The sequence below is a fragment of the Heterocephalus glaber genome, unplaced genomic scaffold (assembly GCF_053883595.1).
Source record: "Heterocephalus glaber isolate CG9 unplaced genomic scaffold, H.glaber_assembly_v1.0 deba00000676, whole genome shotgun sequence".
NCBI lineage: Eukaryota > Metazoa > Chordata > Mammalia > Rodentia > Bathyergidae > Heterocephalus > Heterocephalus glaber.
The window spans coordinates 1,553,500-1,574,202 of NW_028258156.1; the positions used below are offsets into that span (position 1 = coordinate 1,553,500).

Here is a 20,703-nt window from a genome sequence, read left to right on the forward strand (position 1 = left end):
AGTTGGGAAATAAAAGAAGGGAAAAAAGCAGGATTTAAAAGATGCAGTTGAAAGAACCACAGATGGCAATAAGCTGTCTTTACAACAAATTGATATTCAATTATAAGTACAAATAATTTACCATCTGAATGTTCCTTCCTCTTTTTAATAGAAGTTAAAACAAAATAAAAAATATAAATGCATTTATATTTTGATTATAAGATATATTTTGGTTTTTGAAGAGTGGAACGTGGTGGTAGGTGGATAGGGCATCTCTAGAATCTTGGAAACTTAGCCCATATTCTGCAAGAACTGTTGGCTTTGAAACTTCTCCTTGTAGAGACTCCCTGATCCCTTAGTCCTTCGTGATAAAGGAGTTTCACTGTTTTTGTTTTCCTAAAAGATTTTGTAAATGTTTTCAAATTCTCTTTGTCTTATTATAATACTTGCGTTCTTAAAAAAAAATAAACATATATGATGTATTTTCAAAGACTGTGTAAATAAGTGCTTGTGTGTGCTATGTATTTCCCACATGAAACCATTATTTTAACAAATAGGTGCTATAGCTCTATTCACAAAGGCCATTTATATCTAAAACCACCCACTACTCTTGGATTTGAGGTTGCTCCTATTGCAAAACTGCCTGGAAGACTGATGCAGTTTTAGAAGGTACCATTGCCAAATGCCACTTCTTATCAAAATATGCTTGTGCTTTTAAAAGTTAAGTGGCTTTGGGGTAGAGCTTAATATGCTGTGTTTAAAAGTTCATCTAGTCAGGAAATTGTAAATATAAAGTTACATTTCCCTGTCACTTATCATTCTACAGCTCATTAAATTTCACCTAATTGCATCTTCAGAATTCAGGATCTTAATGTTTCTCAGCTTCACTACCAGACTGAAATCTTAACATCCAGGTCATTAGTTTTATTTACTGATCCTAGCCCATCAAAAGATCTTCATTTAGGAATGGGTAGTTTCTGATTTATGGATGTGACACAGAAGTTTGAAAGGTAAAGATTTCTAGTAAGTCTAACTCACGTTAGCAGCCTAATTGCTTGTAGCATTTCCCTTAAGAATATCTCCTGATGACAAAATGTGGATGGTACCGTTTCCCAGGAAACTAGATTTGATAAGTGTGTAGCATACCAAGATGAATTTAACACTTAGTGAGCCTAATTCTTCAGTTGTTAGTTGGATCCATGCTTCCCAAAAACCACAATGAAGAAGTCTGACTTTATTGACCTTATCTGTTTGCAGTCACTTTTCTTCCCTTTGACGATAGTGAAGGCAGTGCCAGCACCACTCCATGAAAAACTTGACAGAGAAGAAAGTAGTTCCCAGTGAAGCATGATGGAGGAGAGGGATGCTTATTCTCGGACATTTGTTTTATGTAATTGTAGCCTATAGATAAGCAACTGCCAGTCTGCAGGCAAATAAAAGGAGTATCCACTCAAAAACGAACTTATTCTGCAGAATTTCTTGGGAATTCATTTTACTTGTTTTGGTTAGCAAGCATAGCATTAATTGTTTTTTTATGACACATACTTCTTGACTTTAATTTTTTTTAATCTTTAAGCACTCCAAGGAATACAGGGAAAAGTGAATACCAATAAATTATGAAATAGAATTTTACTTCACCTGAATTTGCTATACTTTTGACATCTTTTTCTGTTTTTTACAATTTTTATTAGGGGCAGTGTTCAAAATAAGTGCCAGTGTGTGCGGTTTTTTATTTTTCTTTTTATTAAGCCATTCCTTAACATATCTTACCCCAGGAATTGTTTTAAGTTGCTTTGGTTGATGCACCATCATCATCTTGCAAGGACTTTATTTTGTTATTTGAAAGTATTTCATGCTTAAAACATTAGACAGTATGTTGTAATTTATGACAACAGGAAAAGTACAGTTTAGTCTGAAGTCGCCCGTGTATGGCAGGGTAAGGGTGCTTGGGAGAGAAAGATAATAAATGGCAATAGCATTTCTTTTGCAGATTCTAGGAAACTAACAATCGATGAGCAAGGAGGTCCATATTTAAATCTAGTTGCTAGGAATCCAACTGCGTGAAACAGACAATTCCATCAGTTGTCTTTACTTTGAAAAGATAAATTAGGAAAGGCTGGAGGGAGTATTTCTTTCTGGATATAGTTAGTAGTATTTATTAGCAATAAATGTCATCATGCTGAGCATTCAGTCTTTATTATTCATGCCACAGTATAACAGAAGCAAATGAAAAAAGTTGACACAGTTATTTTAAAGGACTGGACGTCTATAACAGTGCATGCCCAACATCATCCACTGGAGTGTAGGAGGATCTAGTACAAATTTAATTACCTTTATAAAGGAAACAATGGACTTTAGGCATGTTTAAAATATGGATTGGCCCTGGGGTTGCTAATTTAGTTTGTATGTTAGAGGGTCACAAAATCAGATAGGACAGAGTCAACATGCAAAGCCGAGCTTTTGGTTTTGTGTTTACGTTTTTAATCATCAGCATCATCATTTGAATCTATTTGCCGCTCAGGCTGACCTCATGTCCACAGCTCTTCCCACAATAGTTCCTGTTCTTCCATCTGAGAACAGATGGTCAAAAGTGCCATAGTTACTACCTCCAGGGCTCTCTCAGGACCTTTTCGTCACTGGATTTGCCCAGCCTACATGGTAGAAGCTGTCCTGCCACACCTTTGCCATGGCCAGTCTGTGGCACCTACTTGCTTATTATTATTATTATTATTATTATTATTATTATTATTATTATTATTATTATTGCTCCCAAGTCTTGTCATTGGGGAGTAGTCAACACAGCATTCCTATATCACTGCGACTGAATGAAGCTGGTGCCTTCAGCCACACTTTCAGAAAGAAGAGCCCTGGGCAGGTGCCCACCCCTGACCTCTCTGTCTTGAGTTTCCTGCCCCTTTGTAGGGCTCTCTTCATTCTGCTTATTCAGCTTGTTCCTGCAACCTGCTGCCAGTCCCCTTATTTGTTACAGTGATTTCCATCATCCTTTTGAACCCATTTGACATTCTCTGGAAAGAAAAGGAAAAGGATGCTTTATTCTCTGAACAGGGGGGAGTTTTGTTTTTGGAAGAGGAAAAACCACCAAAAAACCTAATTGCAAGCTAATGGGGTGGCTTTGATGAATAGAGCTATTGAGAGCATGAGGCAGAGAATCTTGCACCTGACTGATACCAGGTTTTCCTGTGTAGATAAAAACAAAGAGCACAGCAGAAGTTAGACTTTTCTCTCTTAAGAAATATTCAGTTAGGAAAAGTAAGCCAGTCAATCAGGCTCTTGCTTCCTTCTGTGAGATCAACCTGGTTGGAAACTTTTCATTAACGTCACTACCCACCTGGTGGGGGTCTGGGGATTGGTAACAGGTGGAAGTTAGACTCCAGGAAGTGGCTTTTCTAGCTCTTGGGATGAGTGTCTACTGGCTGTCACTCTCAGTCACCTTGTACGGGAAAGACAAAATAATCCTCATCCAAAGAAAACTAGAATTTTCTCAACCTGGAAAGCAAGTATGTTATAGGAGAAGGTTATGTCAGTGGCCCAGCCAGACTCCACAGTGGACAGCATGCACCCCGCCGATCCTCACTGAATACTCTCAGCCTGCCTTCCATTAGCCTTATTCTTTTCAGTACCTTCTGAGCCTCTAGATTTATGGCTTTGTAAGTTGCTTAGCATTTCTCCTGTGACAAGGCTGCCTTATTCTCTCTACTGGCACTTGGGGTTACTCTAGCTGGGAAGGGTCATCTCCCTTACCAGTACTGTATTAGAAACAGTATTTCTGGTTTCCCTACCCCGCCATATAATCCTTGGTGAATCTACTCAATTTTTAGCCATGCTATTGTGTTTTAAACGTGAGGAAAGGTGGTATGCCAGCGCTGAACAACAGAAATATAATACAAGCTACTTACATAATTTTAAATTTTCTAGGAGACGTGCTAAAACTATAAAAGCAACAAGGGAAATCAATTTTAATAATATATTGTCTTTAATGCTATACATTAAAAATATAGGGCTGCGGATGTAGCTCAGTGGCATAGCTCCTGCCTTCAAGCACAAGGTCCTGAGTTAGATCCCCAGTAAAGGAATATATATATATATATATATATATATATATATATATATATATCTTGCAACCAATACTAGAAAATTATTGAGGTATTTTACATTCTTTACTTTGCACTAAGTCTTCCAACTCTGATGTGTATCTTAGACTTATAGTACATCTCAATTTGGGCTAGCCACATTTTAAGTGTTCACTAGCAACTGGATTGAGCGGGATAGGTTGTATGTACTTAACTATCTATAAATTAGAGCATTTTTTATTTGCAAGGCTATTTCTGTGTTGGTTAGCTTGTGTGCGGATGTATACTTGTTAATTAAATACATTTAATGATGTGAAAAGTGAAAAAGAAATTGGCCCCTTGACTCAACTTCAGGGAAGTAAAAGCATTGGCAAGCACATTATAGTATTTGGATATGACCTTTGAGTGTTATCTTGAAGCTGACCTCTGGAAACCAGGGAGGACAATTCTTTTCTGAGATTAGTCTGGGAAGTTGGCAAGTCTGCTTCTGGGGTACTTGCAATGCATTCAAATCCAGTTATTAATCATGGAGATTTTGAGCGCAGAGGGGATGAGACAGAGGACATGAGAACCAGAACGAAAGACTCCCTAGATTGGACCTCCAGGACTTTTATATTCGAACTATAGGAAAATATCATTCTAGACCATTACTAAAAGTCATTTTAAGTGGGCTGTTGCAGGTTGTTAAACTTTTAAAGATCCTGGAATTGAAGGGGTGGTTTTCTGCATCCTTTTCAAGTTGGCTTTGCTTCTTATTCCCATCTGAAAGCAGCTAAATTATTTAGCATGAAGTTGCAAGAAAGCAGCAATAATTTTTTTGGCTGTAAGATATTATTTATGTAATCACTGGACACTCAGACACGTTGGTCCATTTTCATTTCTCTTTATGCATGTTGGCAAAACCAGCTTGTAGGGTATTGGCAGGCATATGGTGGGTGTTTATTCTCAGCTCACTTTCCCTCTTCCTTTGTCTTCGTTTTTGCTTAAACTTGGAAACAAAACTTCTCTCTATAAGAACAACTTGGTTGCAGAAGTGACTGTTGTTTCATTTAATAGTTGCCTTTTTTTCTACCCCAATCTTCTCTGAGCAGCCGTAGGACTTAGGCTTCCTGTCATATCCCTAACTCCCTGCAAGATCTCCAGGAAGAAAGAGGGCTGAAAGTACAAGCCATGGGTAACTGGGGCCAAGCCCTTGTCCAAAGAAAGGATAACAACTCTACCTCTTAAACGTTATGCTCCTTAGCTGAGTTAACGTCTTTTGTTTGGCCGCTGTGCTTTTGGGAAACTCCTGGGAATTATCAATTGTTGAGCTGGATATTAGTGAAATTGATTCTCTTCTATTTAGAGGAAAAGCTCCGGTGGGTCATACTAATTGCTTCAAGCAGAAAGAACTCCTGGCTCCATTGGAGTTTGTAATAGAAGAATGATCAGTAAAGCAGCCAAGAGAGGAAGTGTGGAGGGCTATGTTGTAGGAGTTTCATCGATTTAGCATCTGTAAGGAAGTTTCTTTTTAAAAATTTTTTTTTGATTAGTGAACAGGAGAACATTCAAAAGTAAGACAGATAGAGGCCAACTGGGAATGCTGTGCAGCCTGGAATAGCTTAGGCTGCTGTTCAATCATTTCCCCAAACAGGAAACCACAAAATGTTAGAGATTAAGGTCACTAGATCATTGGGAAAAGAGCATAACTTTGTCTGCAAAGTATTATGATGTATTGTAAATGGGCCAAAATATAAACATAAATCTTTCGTCTAAAAATGCAACAACAAAAACCCAGCCTTCTCACAAAAGCACATTTGCTTTCCTGTTGTACTGAGAGACCAAAGCCTCCTCCTGCCCAATTTTCTGTAATTTTCCTAATAAGTGGAGGAATAAGCAGACTACAAGGAGAAAAGCTTTGTGATCTCTGCCGGTGACACACGTGTTGTGTTTTGTTGTGTTTTTTAACAACACAAAAAGGTAAAATTTAGGTCAGTAAATGGACTGTGGGTGGTTTATTTTCAATTGTATACCTTTATACTGGCATCAATAAAGTACACCAAAATGCATATTTACATACAGCTCTGCCTCAGGTTTTATAGTATATATGAAAAGCATGAATCTTGTTTTTCACATTTGATTATCTGGTGGCATCCCCTAAATTTATCGAAGTGAAAATCTGAGTCTAGAGGGTATGGGGTCTCTCCAGATAAGTCTGCAAGACATTCTTCTGCTGTTGTCTTTGACTAACATGGTTGGCTGCTTTCTGTCCACCTCAAAAATATTTTAACCTTTAGAGGCATAACTCTGTAAAATAATCATCATCTGATTCTGCTTGTAAAGTCTATACAAGGGAGAGGATTTCTTGCTGAGAGTTAAATCTATGAATAAACTAATGATGTATGTATATCTAGAACCTGAAACATTTATGGTTTGTCAAAAATGACTGAAGTTTTTAGGAGGGATTAAAAGAAAGTGAAACTGACATTTTTTGGCCCCTCTTCCAAAGAAAACTTCAAGAAGAAAAAGAGCAAACTTGCCTTTCCTCTTCTAATTATTCACTGCTTTGAAAAGTTGTTTTTTTTTAATCACCCATATTATAAGGACGAGGATTAACTCTTTTCCTATCTGGTCCTTGGGTGCTCAGGCTCTTGGCTCTTCAAAAATATTTGTTGAATAAATAGAGATTTCACATGAGCTGGTTAAACAAGCAAACAAGCAAACAAGCATCCTACATACCCAAGTGAGCTTCACTCTTCTCCCACTCAGACAAAGGCCATTTCCTGTCAGTTTCAGATGGCAGTGGCACTCGACTGCTTGCAGTGCCATGGAGGAAATATATGAACAGAATTGAATTGAGACCTAGTGATCTTTTGACCTCTCTCTCTCTCTCTGTCCCATCTCAGAGACACCTCTTCTTAAAAAATAAAAAGCCCCCAAACATTACCACAAGCGTTGAATAAGTGACAAGTGCCCTGTGCCCCTGCCCTGTGTGTAAGGACACTAGGGAGGGTGAGGCTGTGTCTGATGGGGAGAGCCACTGCCTGTTCTCAGCTCACAGTGGCCGAGTGGAAATACAGGCCCAGCATGGTCAGACTTCCCAATATTGATATGTAGGCTGTTTTAGTTTGGGCTCCTATGACATCATACCATAGACTTGGTAGGTAAAAAACAACAGAAATTTATCCGTCGTGGTTCTTAAGACTGTAAGTCTGGGGTCAGAGTACCACCATGGTCACTTCTGATGAGGGTTCTCTTCTGTGCTGCAATTACTATATTGTATGTTTAGATGGCAGAAAAGAGTACTAGAGCGCTCCCTGGAATCCCTTTTGTAAGAGCTCTGGTCCCATTCAGGAGGGCTCCACCTTCATGAACTTATCACCCCCCAAAGCCCCACCTCCTAATATCACATTGGGGGTTTCAACATAAGACACAAACATTCAGTCCATAACAGTGACATCCAAATGGAAAAAAAATAAAACCACTATTAAAACAAAATGAATATATCTGCAAGCTGAACACAGGTAATTTATCCTTCATACAGAGTAATAAAATTGGTAAAACTCTGTTCCTCCTATCTGCCTTCCCCAATAACTCTTGGATATGGATATTCCATTTCACAGAGAGAGGGAGTAGATGACATATCCAAGATCACTCTTGGTAAGTGCAGGTCTTGGTGGGCTGGGCCAGGCTGGAGTTAAACACTTTCATTCACTTCTGCTGTTGTGTCAGATCAGTGACACAGTACAGTTCTGTTAAAATTCTAACTCTGATATCCCAAGTCACAAATCTAATCCACAGGTAATATTTCATTTGGAAATTGTTGAGCTGTTATGTATTTTATCTTACTTCAAATGTGGTGACAGTGATTAACACCATTATCAAAAATGTTCGGTTTTGAACATTTATTTTATGCCTGAAATGCTTAGAGCATCACATGCATTATATTATGTAATTCTCCTGGTTCATATTTATTTTTCTTATACTCACTTTACAGATGAAGAAACTGAGTTCTGGATAGATGAACTTAATCAACATAATTCTGCTAGTTAGTCATAGAGTTAGGATGCAAATCTAGCCAGAGCCTACCCCCTAAACCAGTGATGGCAAACCTTTTAGAGCTTTCAATGATAACCACCAGCTGGCTGCAGCACACATGCTATAGGTTTGCCACCACTGCCCTAAACAATAAAAAACTGTCCTTCATTCTAAAGAGTCATGCTTTCCTTTAGGTTTGCTCCCTGTGTTTGTACACATAGAACAAACCACTGTTTGGTGTGTTCTTTGGGGGTAGTGACCCTAGGCAGTGCAAGAGGGCTTAGAAAGAAGCACACAGTTTGAACTCCTGTAAATACAAACTTGAATATCTGTCACCTAGTGGATGATCATGGGCACACTAGCTCACCTTGCACTCTGCCTGTTTGTGTCTGAAATGGAATAAATAGCACCTATCTTACCAAATTCTTAGCACAGTTCCTGCAACATAAGAATGAGAGAGCACTAGTATTACTCAAATTTTTCCCTTAAAAAGCTATACTCTTTACTTTTCTAGCATTTAAGCATGGGAAATTCCTTGTGATCTTGAATTCCATACTTCAAAATTACATGTGTCTTTAGAGGAATAATTTTTAAATTTATGATTTTAACTTTCAAGAAAAGATTGAGCTACCACAGCCAGTGTGTGTAAAATCAATAGTGAAGAGTATGTGATCTTAGGAGTTTAAATACACAGAGTTTATTCTAGCTGGATGTCCTCTTCCTGTTAGCCTATATCCAAAAGAGACAACCAGGTATCCAACACAAAAAGACCATCTGTATATTCTGAAGGAATGGAAGTCTTTGAAATCATTATCAGATTATCAGCTTGCTCAAGAAGGGGAAAACTAAATGCACTAACACCTGTCCCACATCAAACTCTGGGCTAGGAGCTTTGAGTACATGTTTTCATAGATTCTCACTGCAATTTGGTGTAGATCTTACCATCTTCATGCCCAGAAAAGGGGACAGAAGTTCTTGGAAGTTAATCCACATGTTTGAGTATTGCCAGTCACAGCATGTTAGCATGAATGCCTTTGGTCCAGTGGTGCACACAATTGTATTTCATGGTTTTTAGCAACAGAAACAAATCTAGTTACTTGAAGCTTTAGAGGAATTGATGAGAAGACAAGATGGGTCACAGAAGTCATGGAAAAACTAAGATGAAGAAAGACAAGGGTCAGGGAAAATCTCGGGAATCTAGTAGCAAAACAGTGGGCAACTCCTCAGGGAACTCTGTGTCCCTCTGCCCACTTTCTAGGGGAAAGTGTGTGAGTGTCATGTGCTCATCCTTCACAAGGAGCAGGCAGTGCAGCATGATTGACAGGCACCACTGAGGCTCTATCCACCAAGAGCAAGGCTCCCCGAAGTATAGTCAAGAGAGAAGAGAGTGGATACTGACAAACAAAAACAGCAGATGATACTATACTGCATTGTATAAAACCTCTAACTATTACAATTCTCCACCCAGTGATTGTCAATAGATTCGGGAGGGGGCAGGCACTGTGCAAAGGCTGAAGATGCAGCAAGTATTAAGAGTCCCTGTCCTTGAGTTTTTGATAGAATTCCGCAGCAGCTTAAAAAAGGACACTGCCTACAGCAGGAGTGAGGCTTCTGCCGCCAACTGTGACATCCTTGTCTGTAGAGTCACAGAGAGGAATGAGCAATGTCAGCACACTGGGGCAAACAGGCTGAGACTATTTCTAAACAGGAGACAGGGGCTGTGTCTCACACTCAACTAGCTCTCAGATTCCGGAGGCTTTTGGTAGCACTAAACCTTTAGTTGTGAGGAGTCAATGAATGCTTGTTGGTTTGAAAGAATTGAGCTCCTTTCTGACATAATTATAGGAAAGAGTTTGGGAGTTCTGAAATTCGTCTGGCACCTCATTGTACTGGTTTCTGTAACAGCAGAGTGAAGATGGCCAGGGCTGGGGATTTAGCACAGTGGTACCATGCCTGCCTCGCAAGCGCAAGGTCCTGAGTTTGATCCCCGGTACTAGGAAAAAAAAGTGGAGATGACCAGTGTAATCTTTCTTTCTTGTCCCTACTTCATAAAGGAGATAAAAATTAAGCCATATGCCAATGAAAGCACTTTGAAAATTAAAAAATAAAAATGCATTTTTCATCATTACCTTTTGACAAAGTTTTAAAAAATCCTTATACCAGGCACGGTTGTGCATGCTTAGAATTCTAGCACTTAGGGGGCTGAGGCAGGAGGAGGATTGGTATAAGTTCAAGTCCAGCCTGAACCACATATAGCAAGACCCTGTCTGAAACAAACGAAAATAAAAAAAGCCTAAGCTGTTAGCTGATAGAGATAAAGGCAAGCTGAAGTTGTGGAACTTGTTGCTTTCAGTTCTTTTCTCCTTCTGTCTGTACATTCATTGTTCCCTTCTGAGAGATCTCGCTACATTATAATCACCTTCACTGAGATGGACGACAGAGGTGTTAACAAAGGGCCAAGTCAGAAATTACACGTTTCCTTTCATGAAGAAGAGTCTGAGAATGAAGGGCAGAAGACAACACAAGGAGGCCCTGAGCCAAAGCCCCAAGAAGAGCAAGGTTCAGGATGTGAAAACCTCAAGCCCAGGCACCAAGAAAGATGAGACTCAAGATTCAGAGACCCCAAGTCAAAGCCCCCAAAAGGGCGAGGCTCAGGATGTGAAGACCCCAACCTAAAGCCCCAAGAGGGGTGAGGCTTGCGATGTGGAGGTTCCCAGGACTCCCCTCAAGAACATATCTGAACTCTGGACATCTCAGGAGAAAGAGAAGGACGTCCAGGTTCGCTTCTGAAGACTCCAGGACCACAGCGTCCCAGGTATCCTGTGACACCAGCACCAGCTGCTCATAGGAGCAGCCTGCAGCAGGGTGACAACCCTTCCACTCCCAAAAGTCTGTTGAGCCAGCGGATGAGTTCTTCAGCAAGGAAGGTCCTCTCCGGAAGCTCTAAGCATTATGTGGCCCACACCTGGTTACCTCATGGATGAGGCCTCCTCACTGTCTCTAGTCAATATTAACCCTTTCACCCCTGAGTTCTATAAGAAAATAGTCCTTCAATCAAAGGGCAAGAGGAAAGTTCCAGGAGATCCTGAGGAAGCTGGTGCAGAGAAAGGCAAAGTACAACGAATGCTGCCTCCCAAGGAAAGTATTCTATGAGGAGTTAACATGGCTTCCTGCTTTGAAAAGGAATTCTTGGAGCTAGAAAAAATTGGAGGTGGGAAATTTGGTATAGTCTACAAGTGCATTGAGAGGCTGGATGGATGGGTTTATGCGATAAAATGCTCTACTAAACCTTTGGCACTATTATCAAAAGAGAATTTGCTTTCGCATGAAGTTCACGCTCATGCAGTCCTTGGACATCACCCCATGTGGTATGCTACTATTCCTCATGGGCAGAAGATGACTGTGTGATCATTCAGAATGAATACTGCAATGGTGGGAGCTTGCAATCTGCTATATCTGAAAATATGAAGTCTGGTAATCATTTCTAAGATCCAAAACTCAGAGGTATCCTTCTGCAAATTTCCTCGGAGCTTAAGTATATCCATAACTCTGGCATGGTACTCCTGGACATCAAGCCAAGTAACATCTTCATTTGTCATAACACACAAGGTGATTCTCCTGCAGTCCTGGAAGAGGTTGAAAATGAAGCTGATTGGTTTCTCTCTGCCAGTGTAATATATAAAATTGGTGACCTGGGACATGTGACATCAATAAGAAAACCCCAAGTGGAAGAAGGAGATGCTCGCTTCCTAGCTAATGAGATTTTGCAAGAGAATTACTGAAACCTTCCCAAAGTCAATATATTTGCCCTAGGATTAACAATTGCAGGGGCTGCAGGGACAGAGATTTTACCCTCCTGTGATGTGGTGTGGCATCACATCCGCAAGGGTAACTTTCCAGACATTCCTCAAGAGCTCACAGAAGATTTTCACAGTTTGCTTTATTCCATAAAGCCCCCAGAAAAAGATTTTGATCACCGAAACTTCCTCTTACAAAATGGAAAAACTAACCCACTTGAAGGCCCCAAAATTTCAAGTCACCCTAAATAGCATGTAAGCCAAGATCACAAAGCTACTACAGTTTCTTATTAGCAGTGGTCTCAGGTACAATAATTGGTCGCCACTTTTCTTCCCAATTGTTATATTCCTAATGCTACCTATCAACAACTTAAGTATTTCTTACATTTTCTGATGAATGAGAATACATGAGTGTCTGAACTGAAAGAATAAAATAGCCTTAGGATTGTGCTGTTGCCAATTTCTCACCAAAGATCCCAGAAAGAAAGAAAATTTGGCTTGAGTTGAAGTAAGACCTTACAAGAAAATGTGCCTGGATTTAGACAGTGCTTCCCATGTTATATGTCGCTACTCCTAAAGGAGAATTTCCAGCCTCTCTGAGCAACAGTTTTCTTAAGGTATTTTGTGAATGGAGCCAACCTCTCTGATATTGTATTTGTTAACTGAATGCCTCCACCATTATATGAGGTGGGTAGAGATAAGACCACAAATAGTGTGGATATGCTTGGGCTAGTTATTAACTTGTGAACCAAAAGCACTGGAGATGGAGGGCTCAAGGGAAAGGCGATGTGCTGTTCTGTCTCAATTTGTCTTAACCCTTTTGTGGCTGTTGATTGGTTTTGATTTTCTGGTTATCACCAGTTTCTCTTGATTTTGGCAGAATTTGGCTTTGTTTCCTGTGATTTTAAGCATATTTTTATTCAAATCCTTTTCTGTGTTCATTTTAGAGGGTAGAATATTTGTAAATAAAGGTTTTATCTTGTCCAAAAAAAAGAAAAAGCCTATAATCTAAAAACTTATTCACATCTCTCATAAATGCTTGAATTATGGAATGTATTTTTTAAAGATTGTCTATGAACAAAAATTAAACTTTATGACTAGTTGTCATGAAAACTTCAAAGCTGTACCATTTTAATTATTCCAAGTTACTCTCCCAAAAAACCCATCTTTTGTCAAACTGAAGTACACAGCCTCTTAGAATTTTTTTTATTTTGCCATTTTTTTAATATAAAAAATTCTAACCACATTGACCAAAAAGAAAAAAGAAAAAAAGAAAAAACTAGACAATAGTCAAGCTAAAACAAATTCACCATACTTTGTCTTAATTGCCAGGATTTTGATGTCTTTCTTCCCCAAGTTTGAAGCACATTGTTAAATGTAATAATTGCAGAGTGAAAACAAATAGAATCATGGTTTTTTTCATTGATTTTTTTCGTATGTAAACATTTTTCCATGTCACTGCATAACCAGCTATTTCAGTGACCTAACCAGCCAGCCCTTGAGGAACTGAAAGGAAAATCTCTGAAAGGAATGCCTTCATTCCTTAATCAAGACCTCACAGCTGACCAGAAAGGAAAGTGAGTGTTCCGGGCGCTGCCTGGTACAACACTGGAAACCAACTCAACCAGTCCTTTCCTATTTTGCTCCAGTCATTCTGACAAGGGAAGTGTAGCTGAAAGCTGCGTTCATTTCCGTCTCTGCTCCTCTGGCTTTAGAGTTTGTTGCTTAAAATACCAGCAAGCCTCAGGGGTAGGTTTGTCCCAAACTGTCCCAGTTTTAGCACTGATTGTCCTGCATCCTGGGAAACTCCTCAGTCTGGGGCAGACAGGGAGGGTTGGTCCTCCTACCGGGAGAAAAGTGGGTGAGTGTGTGCAAATCCATCACCATCAGCCAACGTGTCAAGCTTTGGTGCTGCCCTGGGACTTTGAAGGTCAGGATGGAGGTAGCCAACATAACCACACCCACCTGGCTTCTCAACTCACAGACACTGGCTCCTGCAGTTTCTCACCCACCCACCCAGCCTACAATGGCAGCCTACAGGCACACACAGGATGTTGCTGTGGGCAGTTAAGGGAGTACATACAAATTTCAACAAAAATAAAAGTGCCAGGATTCTTATATTGAATGCTGGCCACCTTTAATGCCAGTTCTAAAATCACTTTGCTTGATCATTGTATTAGTCAGGATTCTCAGAGGAATAGAACCAACAGAATATAGATCACTGTAAGAGAATAATTGTTAGAATGCCACACACAGTCAGAGGTTAGTCTCACAGTAGCTATCTGCAGGCCAGAGACCCAGGGAAACCAGTAACTGCTCAGTCCAGCAGCAGGGAGCCTCAGAGACCAATGACGCAGTCCCGTTCTGAGCCCAAAGGCCCAGAGGTCCCTGGAGAGCCACTCGTGTGAGTCTGCATTAAAGGCTGAAGAATCTGGAGTCTGGTGTCCACAGGTGCAAAAACTGCATCCACTCAAGAAGTGTGGCACGGGCACACGCACAGGTTTACCCCTGCTTTTGCCTTTTTTGTTTTATCCAGGCCCCCAGCCGATTCGATGGTGCCACTCACAATCAAGGTGTGTTTTTCTTCCTCAGTTCATGGTCCCACACGTCGCTCATCTCTGGAAGCACCTTCACAAACATACCCACAAGTGTGGTGTACCCAATTTTCTAGGTGTCTTCTAGTCCAGTCAAGATGACGAAGAAGACTAACCATCACAATCTTAATTCTGTTTGCTGTTGTTGTTGTTATTGCATTTGACTAAAATGCCCTTTGCTTTGCAAAGGATGGACTTCCGATTGCCTCCAAAGGTAGACCTTCTACATATTGCATGCACAGAACTATGCAGTTCAGACCTCCACTGCTTTGTTTCAGAGAGTTGGTGCTCTTGTTTTAACGAGGCTTAAGAAGGGACATACCTCAGTTCAGTTCAATAACAGATCCTGTACTTCTGTGCATATAAACCTGTTTTTTATTGTAACCTGTGGATTTTGCTATCGCCCCTTAAAAATAAAAGAAAATTCATATTGACTTTCGAACATAGTACTTATAGCAAAGGTAGCTGGAAGGAATCTTCTGGAAAAAGATACAAGCTGCATATAGTGGCCATGGAGAACAAAAATAGATAAATACTTGTATATTTGCCTGTTAATCAGCACATTTTGAATGAATACTAAAAGAGGAATTACTTTGTACATGATTATCTTTCTTAACCAGCTATAATCAGGCCTTCCTAGAATGGTGAAGTATTTAGGCTTTGTTTGCTGGTACCTATCATATATAATTGCTTCCATACTGTTGGCCAAAACAGCTGTAGAAGGTTTTGCATAGGCCATAAGTACTCAGGGCCTTTGGGGTAATTGTTTTTGTATAAACAGTGCAAATATTTTGTTGCTGTAGTTGAGCTGAACTTTTAAAAGAAGCTTTAAATCTATCAGGACTTTTTCCTGTGGGTGTCTGTGAAGGAGCATGGGGTGGTGATGGTGACTCCTAACATGAAAGGCTGCATGTTCCTGCACTAGGGGCCCAGAGCTCTTTCATCTTAGTCTAAATCCTGTCCCACTGCTGCTTGAGGATTTGGAGTGTGTAAAACTCCTGGACTTTTTAATTATGTTTAAGCCTTTTAAGAAGCCCATACCATGAAGGAAGAGATGGAAACATATGCAGGTAACATTTGATATCCAAATAGAGGATTCAGCCAAAGTCTGTACTCAGCCCCAATCACAGCCTCTAAATAGATCAAAGGTTACATGAAGTTAAGGAAAACTGTTCTGATGAGTAGAAGAGCAATACTTTATGATGACTAACGTTCTGTTAGTTTCATAACATAACAGTAGGAAACAGATGGAGAAATTACGTAGATTTCTACCATCTAAATCAACTGTATTACTTTTTTTCAAACTTCATTTTGTGCATATAAATGGATATACTGATTTTACACTCATAACTGTGATATACCTTATATTTGACTTTCAGCTTTCATACTTAGCATCATATATAGGATGAGCATTTCCCGCATTGTGATGTGGTTCAAAGATTTTAAATGGGTTTACAATATCAAGTGAAATGCCTCTACTCCTGCATATTTAACTACTTAGCAATTATAAGACTTTTAGATTGTGCTTTGAGTTCTTAGAATGAGATTCAGTGAATATGATTATGTAAATTTTACTTATTTGGGCTTATTTTTATAGAATACACTCCATAAATTGAGGTTACTGGAACATAGAATCTCAACATTTTTAAGTCTTTTCACACAAATTGAAAATTGTTTGGTGGGCAAGGAGAAGAGTTACTTCAGCATTGTTTTTCCTATGATATCTATCAGTTTGTAGGGGGGAAATTGCATTTGAGGACTAAAGGACATTCCTTTCTTTTTGACAAGTGGCACGATATTGAAGAAAAGGATGCCTTGGAAGTGAGATAGCAAGCATAGCTCCTCCAGTCGGTGACAGATCTGAGGCACCCACATCTATCTTTCTGCTTCAAAAAATTATGGTTGTTACTGAACTCAGTGTAGGCAGACAGAGCAATATGGATTAGCAACACCTGAGAGAAAGCCCCATTTGCCAGCTCCTGCAGGGTCTGAATGTGAAGTTAATGAAATGCAGGCTTTGTGAAATCCTAAGTGTAGTATTCTTCAGTTGCACTAAAATAAAACCAGAGTCCTAGCTATACAATCAAATGAAGCACACATACACAGGCATAAATATATATATTTCCCTGGGTAATACAGCACAAATATTTCTGCAACCAAGAGCGGACCTTTGTAGATTACTATGAAGAATAAAACCAGCAACAAAGTTGCTCTTATGTATGACTCTCTGAAAGGAAGTGACACTCTGATCTCCAGGCTGGCCTCTTTGAGCACTGTATCAGAGAAGTTCAAGTTTCCTTTTCTCTGTTACTGGCTCACTCTCTGTTTAAATCAATTCACTGGCTTCATTTTTCTGAATCTTGTGTTTGCGGATGGCTCGATTTCATTTCAGGTTCTGCTATACAATGGCCAGCTGGACATCATTGTGGCAGCTTCCTTGACAGAACGCTCCTTGAGGACCATGGACTGGAAAGGAACCCAGAAATACCACAGGATGGAAAGAAAAGTTTGGAAGATCTTTAAATCTGATAGTGAAGTGGCTGGTTACGTCCGGCAAGTGGGTGACTTCCATCAGGTATGAAAACACTTGGGGGCATGCATTCCTGGAAATGGGATAGTAGGATTGAAAATAAAACCCAAGTGCCAGTAAGACATAGCTGGCCTAAGCAAGGCATGGAGCAGCCAACATGTCTGTTCTGTGGCCCAACTTTCTACAGACAACAGTGGTCTAAGTTCATATTAAAGTACATAGGAATAATGCCAAGCACTGTGGCACATACCTATAATCCTAGCACTCTGGGAGGCTAAGTTCAAGCCCACCCTGCATAACTTAGAGACTTAGTGAGACCCTGTCTCAAAATAAAATAAAAAGGGCTGAGGGTGTAGCTCAGTGGTAGAGCACATGCCTAGCATGTATGAAGCTCTGGTTAAATCCCCTGTAGTAGACAAAATAAAAAAGTACATAAGACTTGATTCAAAGCAGAGAAAGTCTAGACTTTGCTCAGGAGATAAGAAGATAATTTAAAAAGACAATACTCAGCCCTAAGGAGCAAATGATTAGCAATAGTCTATTTGGGAAATAAGCGGAGCTTGCCAGATCTGTGACCACACTTTTGAATCACATATACCGCCTTTGGACAAAATCTCTCTAGCTGATACCTCTAATGTAATCTCAACTTTAGGAATCAGACATTAGTTATGTAATTTTCTTTTCTTGCAACATCCTTTTCAATTTTTGGAATAAGAGCACTCTGGCTTCTCGAAACAAGTCAGGAAGCATTTTCCTTCTTTTAAGTGTCTCAATTAGATCTTTCAAGTGTTGGAAGAAGCCATTGGTGAGCCACCTTGCCCTGATGGGTTTTTTTGGAGTAAACTTTAAATTACAGAGTCAATGTCTATAGCTAATATGGGATTAAGCACCTTTTCTATTTCTTCATGTATTAGTTATCAGAAGCTGTAATTTTTTCAGAACTTTATTTCATCTAAAATTTCAAATTCATGAGCAAGCTGCTTTTATAGTGTCATCTTACTGTCATTTATTGTCTCTTGAAATCTGTAGTAACATCAGTAATTGTTCCTCTCTTGCCTGAGATATAACAAGTGTGTTATTTTTCTCAAAGAACCAATTTTTGTCTTTGTTGTATTTTTCTTTCTATTAATTTGTGCTTTTATCCTATTTTCTTCTTACTATTATTTCCCTGTGTGTGGTTTAATATTCTTTTTTTCTTTAGCTTTTTAAGATAGATACTTAAAACATGAATTTTCATCCTTTCTTCATGGCTAACAGAGGCATTCAATATGTTGAATGTCTTAATCATGGCCGTAAGTGCACCCTAAAATTCATCATGTTTTTATTATAATTTAGTTAAAAAGTATATAATTTCCATTTTGTTTTATCTTCTTTGGCCAATGGATTATTTTAAATTGTATTGCTTAATTTCCTAACGTTTTGTGTATACTGTTCTTGCATTTATTTCAAGAATAACATACTCTGTTACAGCTCTGTGATCAAAAAACATATTCTTTATAATTTCAGTCATTTGAAATTTACTAATACTAGTTGAAATACTAATTATTTAAAATACTAATTATTTTTTGCACATATTCCTTATATATTTATAAATAGTATATATTCTTCACTTGATTGTAATGTGTTATATGTCACCTAGGACAGTTTTTAATAATTTTGTTGTTCCTTTCTTCATATCTCCCCCCCATACCTTTGTTCCTTATTTGTCCCATTAGTTTAACAGGAGAGGTCTGTTAAAATCTCACACTGGAGATTTTCTATTTCTCCTTTTAGATCTATTTTTACTTTTTATTGTGTCTCTTTTAAGCAGTGGGTAGTGGGGTTTTATTTTTGATGGATCCTGACAATATTTTTTAATTGGAGTAATCCATTTACATTTAATGTAATTGCTGATTGTTTTAAAATTTACTGTTTTACTATTTGTTTTCTATTTGTCCCATGTGCTCTATATTTCCTTTTTCTTATTGCACTCTTCTGTATTACTCATGTTTTGTATAATTTTATCTTTTCTCTTCTACAGATTTGTTAGCAATAAATTATTTCAGTTGTGTTTAGTGATGATACTAAAGTACGATATAAATTCTAGACTCATTTAATCTAATAAATTAGAATGTCACCGCTTTTTGGATAAATGTAAGATCTTCAGAGCACTTAATCTTTTTTACTGTCTATCTTGCTTTTTGTGTTTTTCTTTGAAAGCTGTATCTAGTTTAGATACTATACATTATTTACAGCATTTGATACAGCCAGTAGTCACTGAATGTCATCCACATGTTCTCCCTTTTTCAGTTACTCTTCATTTCTTGCATTTCTGGCCTAAATAAATCTCCTTAGTGTTTATTTTAGAAATATTATGTTGACAACAGCATCCCTATTTTTGTCTTAAAACGTCTTTCTGTTCCTTTTAATTGTGAAGGACATTTCCTATGTAATAGAATCTTAGCATGGCAGTTATTTTCTTTCAGCAGATAAAAAAGATATTGCTCTATTGTCCTCTGACTTGCAACAGTTCCAATGAGAAGTCCACCATTAGTTTTATTGCTGAAGGCAGTCCTAGTTTTATTTTGGATTTTTTTTTCCCACCTGACCACTTTTAAGATTTCCTGGTTTTGGTTTTCCAGAAATTTTACTCTTTGCACTTAACATGGTAATATATGTATATATATCTTGCTTGGGTTTCTTGGGCTTTTTGAAACTATGGCTTGAATTCTGTTAATTTGGAAAATTTTCAGTCATTCTCACTTTAAATATTGCCTTTCTCCACTCTCCTTCTAAGGCTGTACTTATAGGGATATTAAACCTTTTTATTTTATCTTTTATAGCCCTATTTCCATTCCTTTTTCTCTGCATGTTTCAGTTTTGATATTGTCTACTGACATTTCTTTTACTTCTCTGTTCTTCTGTACTGCTATTTCTTTTTTGTGTGTATATGTGTGTGTACTTTTATTAATGCATGTTTCTATTATGGATAATGATGTTCATTTGTGAGAACTGGTACATGCATATAATATATCTCATTTTGGGGGGTACTGGGGATCGAACTCTGGATCTTGTGCTTCTGAGGCAGGCGCTGGAACGACTGAGCTAAATCCCCGGCCCTAACATATCTTGATCTTTTTCAGTCCCTCTCTTTTTCTTCCCTTATCCCTTAATCATCTTCCTTATTTCTAAGAGTCTACCTTCTGGTTTCCTATGATCTCTTCTTTATTTTATTAATTTATAGTTTATGTTTCTCATGGAAGAGAAAGCATGTGATATGTAGCTTTCCGAGTCTGAGTTATTTCAAGTGAAATAAGTCTGTTGATCTCAAGTCCTATTCATTTCCCTAAAAATGACATTATTATTTCATTTTTCTTTATGGCTGAATAATAATCTATTGTGTGTGAATATATACCACATTTTCTTTATTAATTCTTCTATTAAGGAATCTAAGCGGTCTAGAGGTTAGCTATTGCGAATTACATTGCTAGAAACATGGATATAGATGTGTCACTGTAATCTGATGTCTTTAGTTCTTTCAGGAATACACTCAGGAGAGGTATAGCTGGGTCAAGTGGAATTTCTACTTTGAGTTTTCTGGGGAATCTCCATACTGATTTCCGTAATGGAAGGATTCCTTTTCCCCATATATTTGTCAGCATTTGTTGTTTTTTATGTTTTTGATGATAGCCGTACTGACTGGGATAAAATGAAAT

At 38.5% G+C, this 20,703-nt stretch overlaps 1 protein-coding gene and 1 pseudogene across 1 annotated transcript in view; both read left to right on the forward strand.

The window, feature by feature from the left end:
• The window catches only part of Cpvl (carboxypeptidase vitellogenic like), a 125,960-nt gene that overhangs the window by 70,107 nt on the left and 35,150 nt on the right, over positions 1 to 20,703 (forward strand). The window contains 1 exon segment of the mRNA XM_087206592.1: positions 16,871 to 17,053. Coding sequence (XP_087062718.1) covers positions 16,871 to 17,053 — 183 coding nt within the window.
• On the forward strand, positions 2,649 to 12,825 carry LOC147829206 (wee1-like protein kinase 2 pseudogene; annotated as a pseudogene).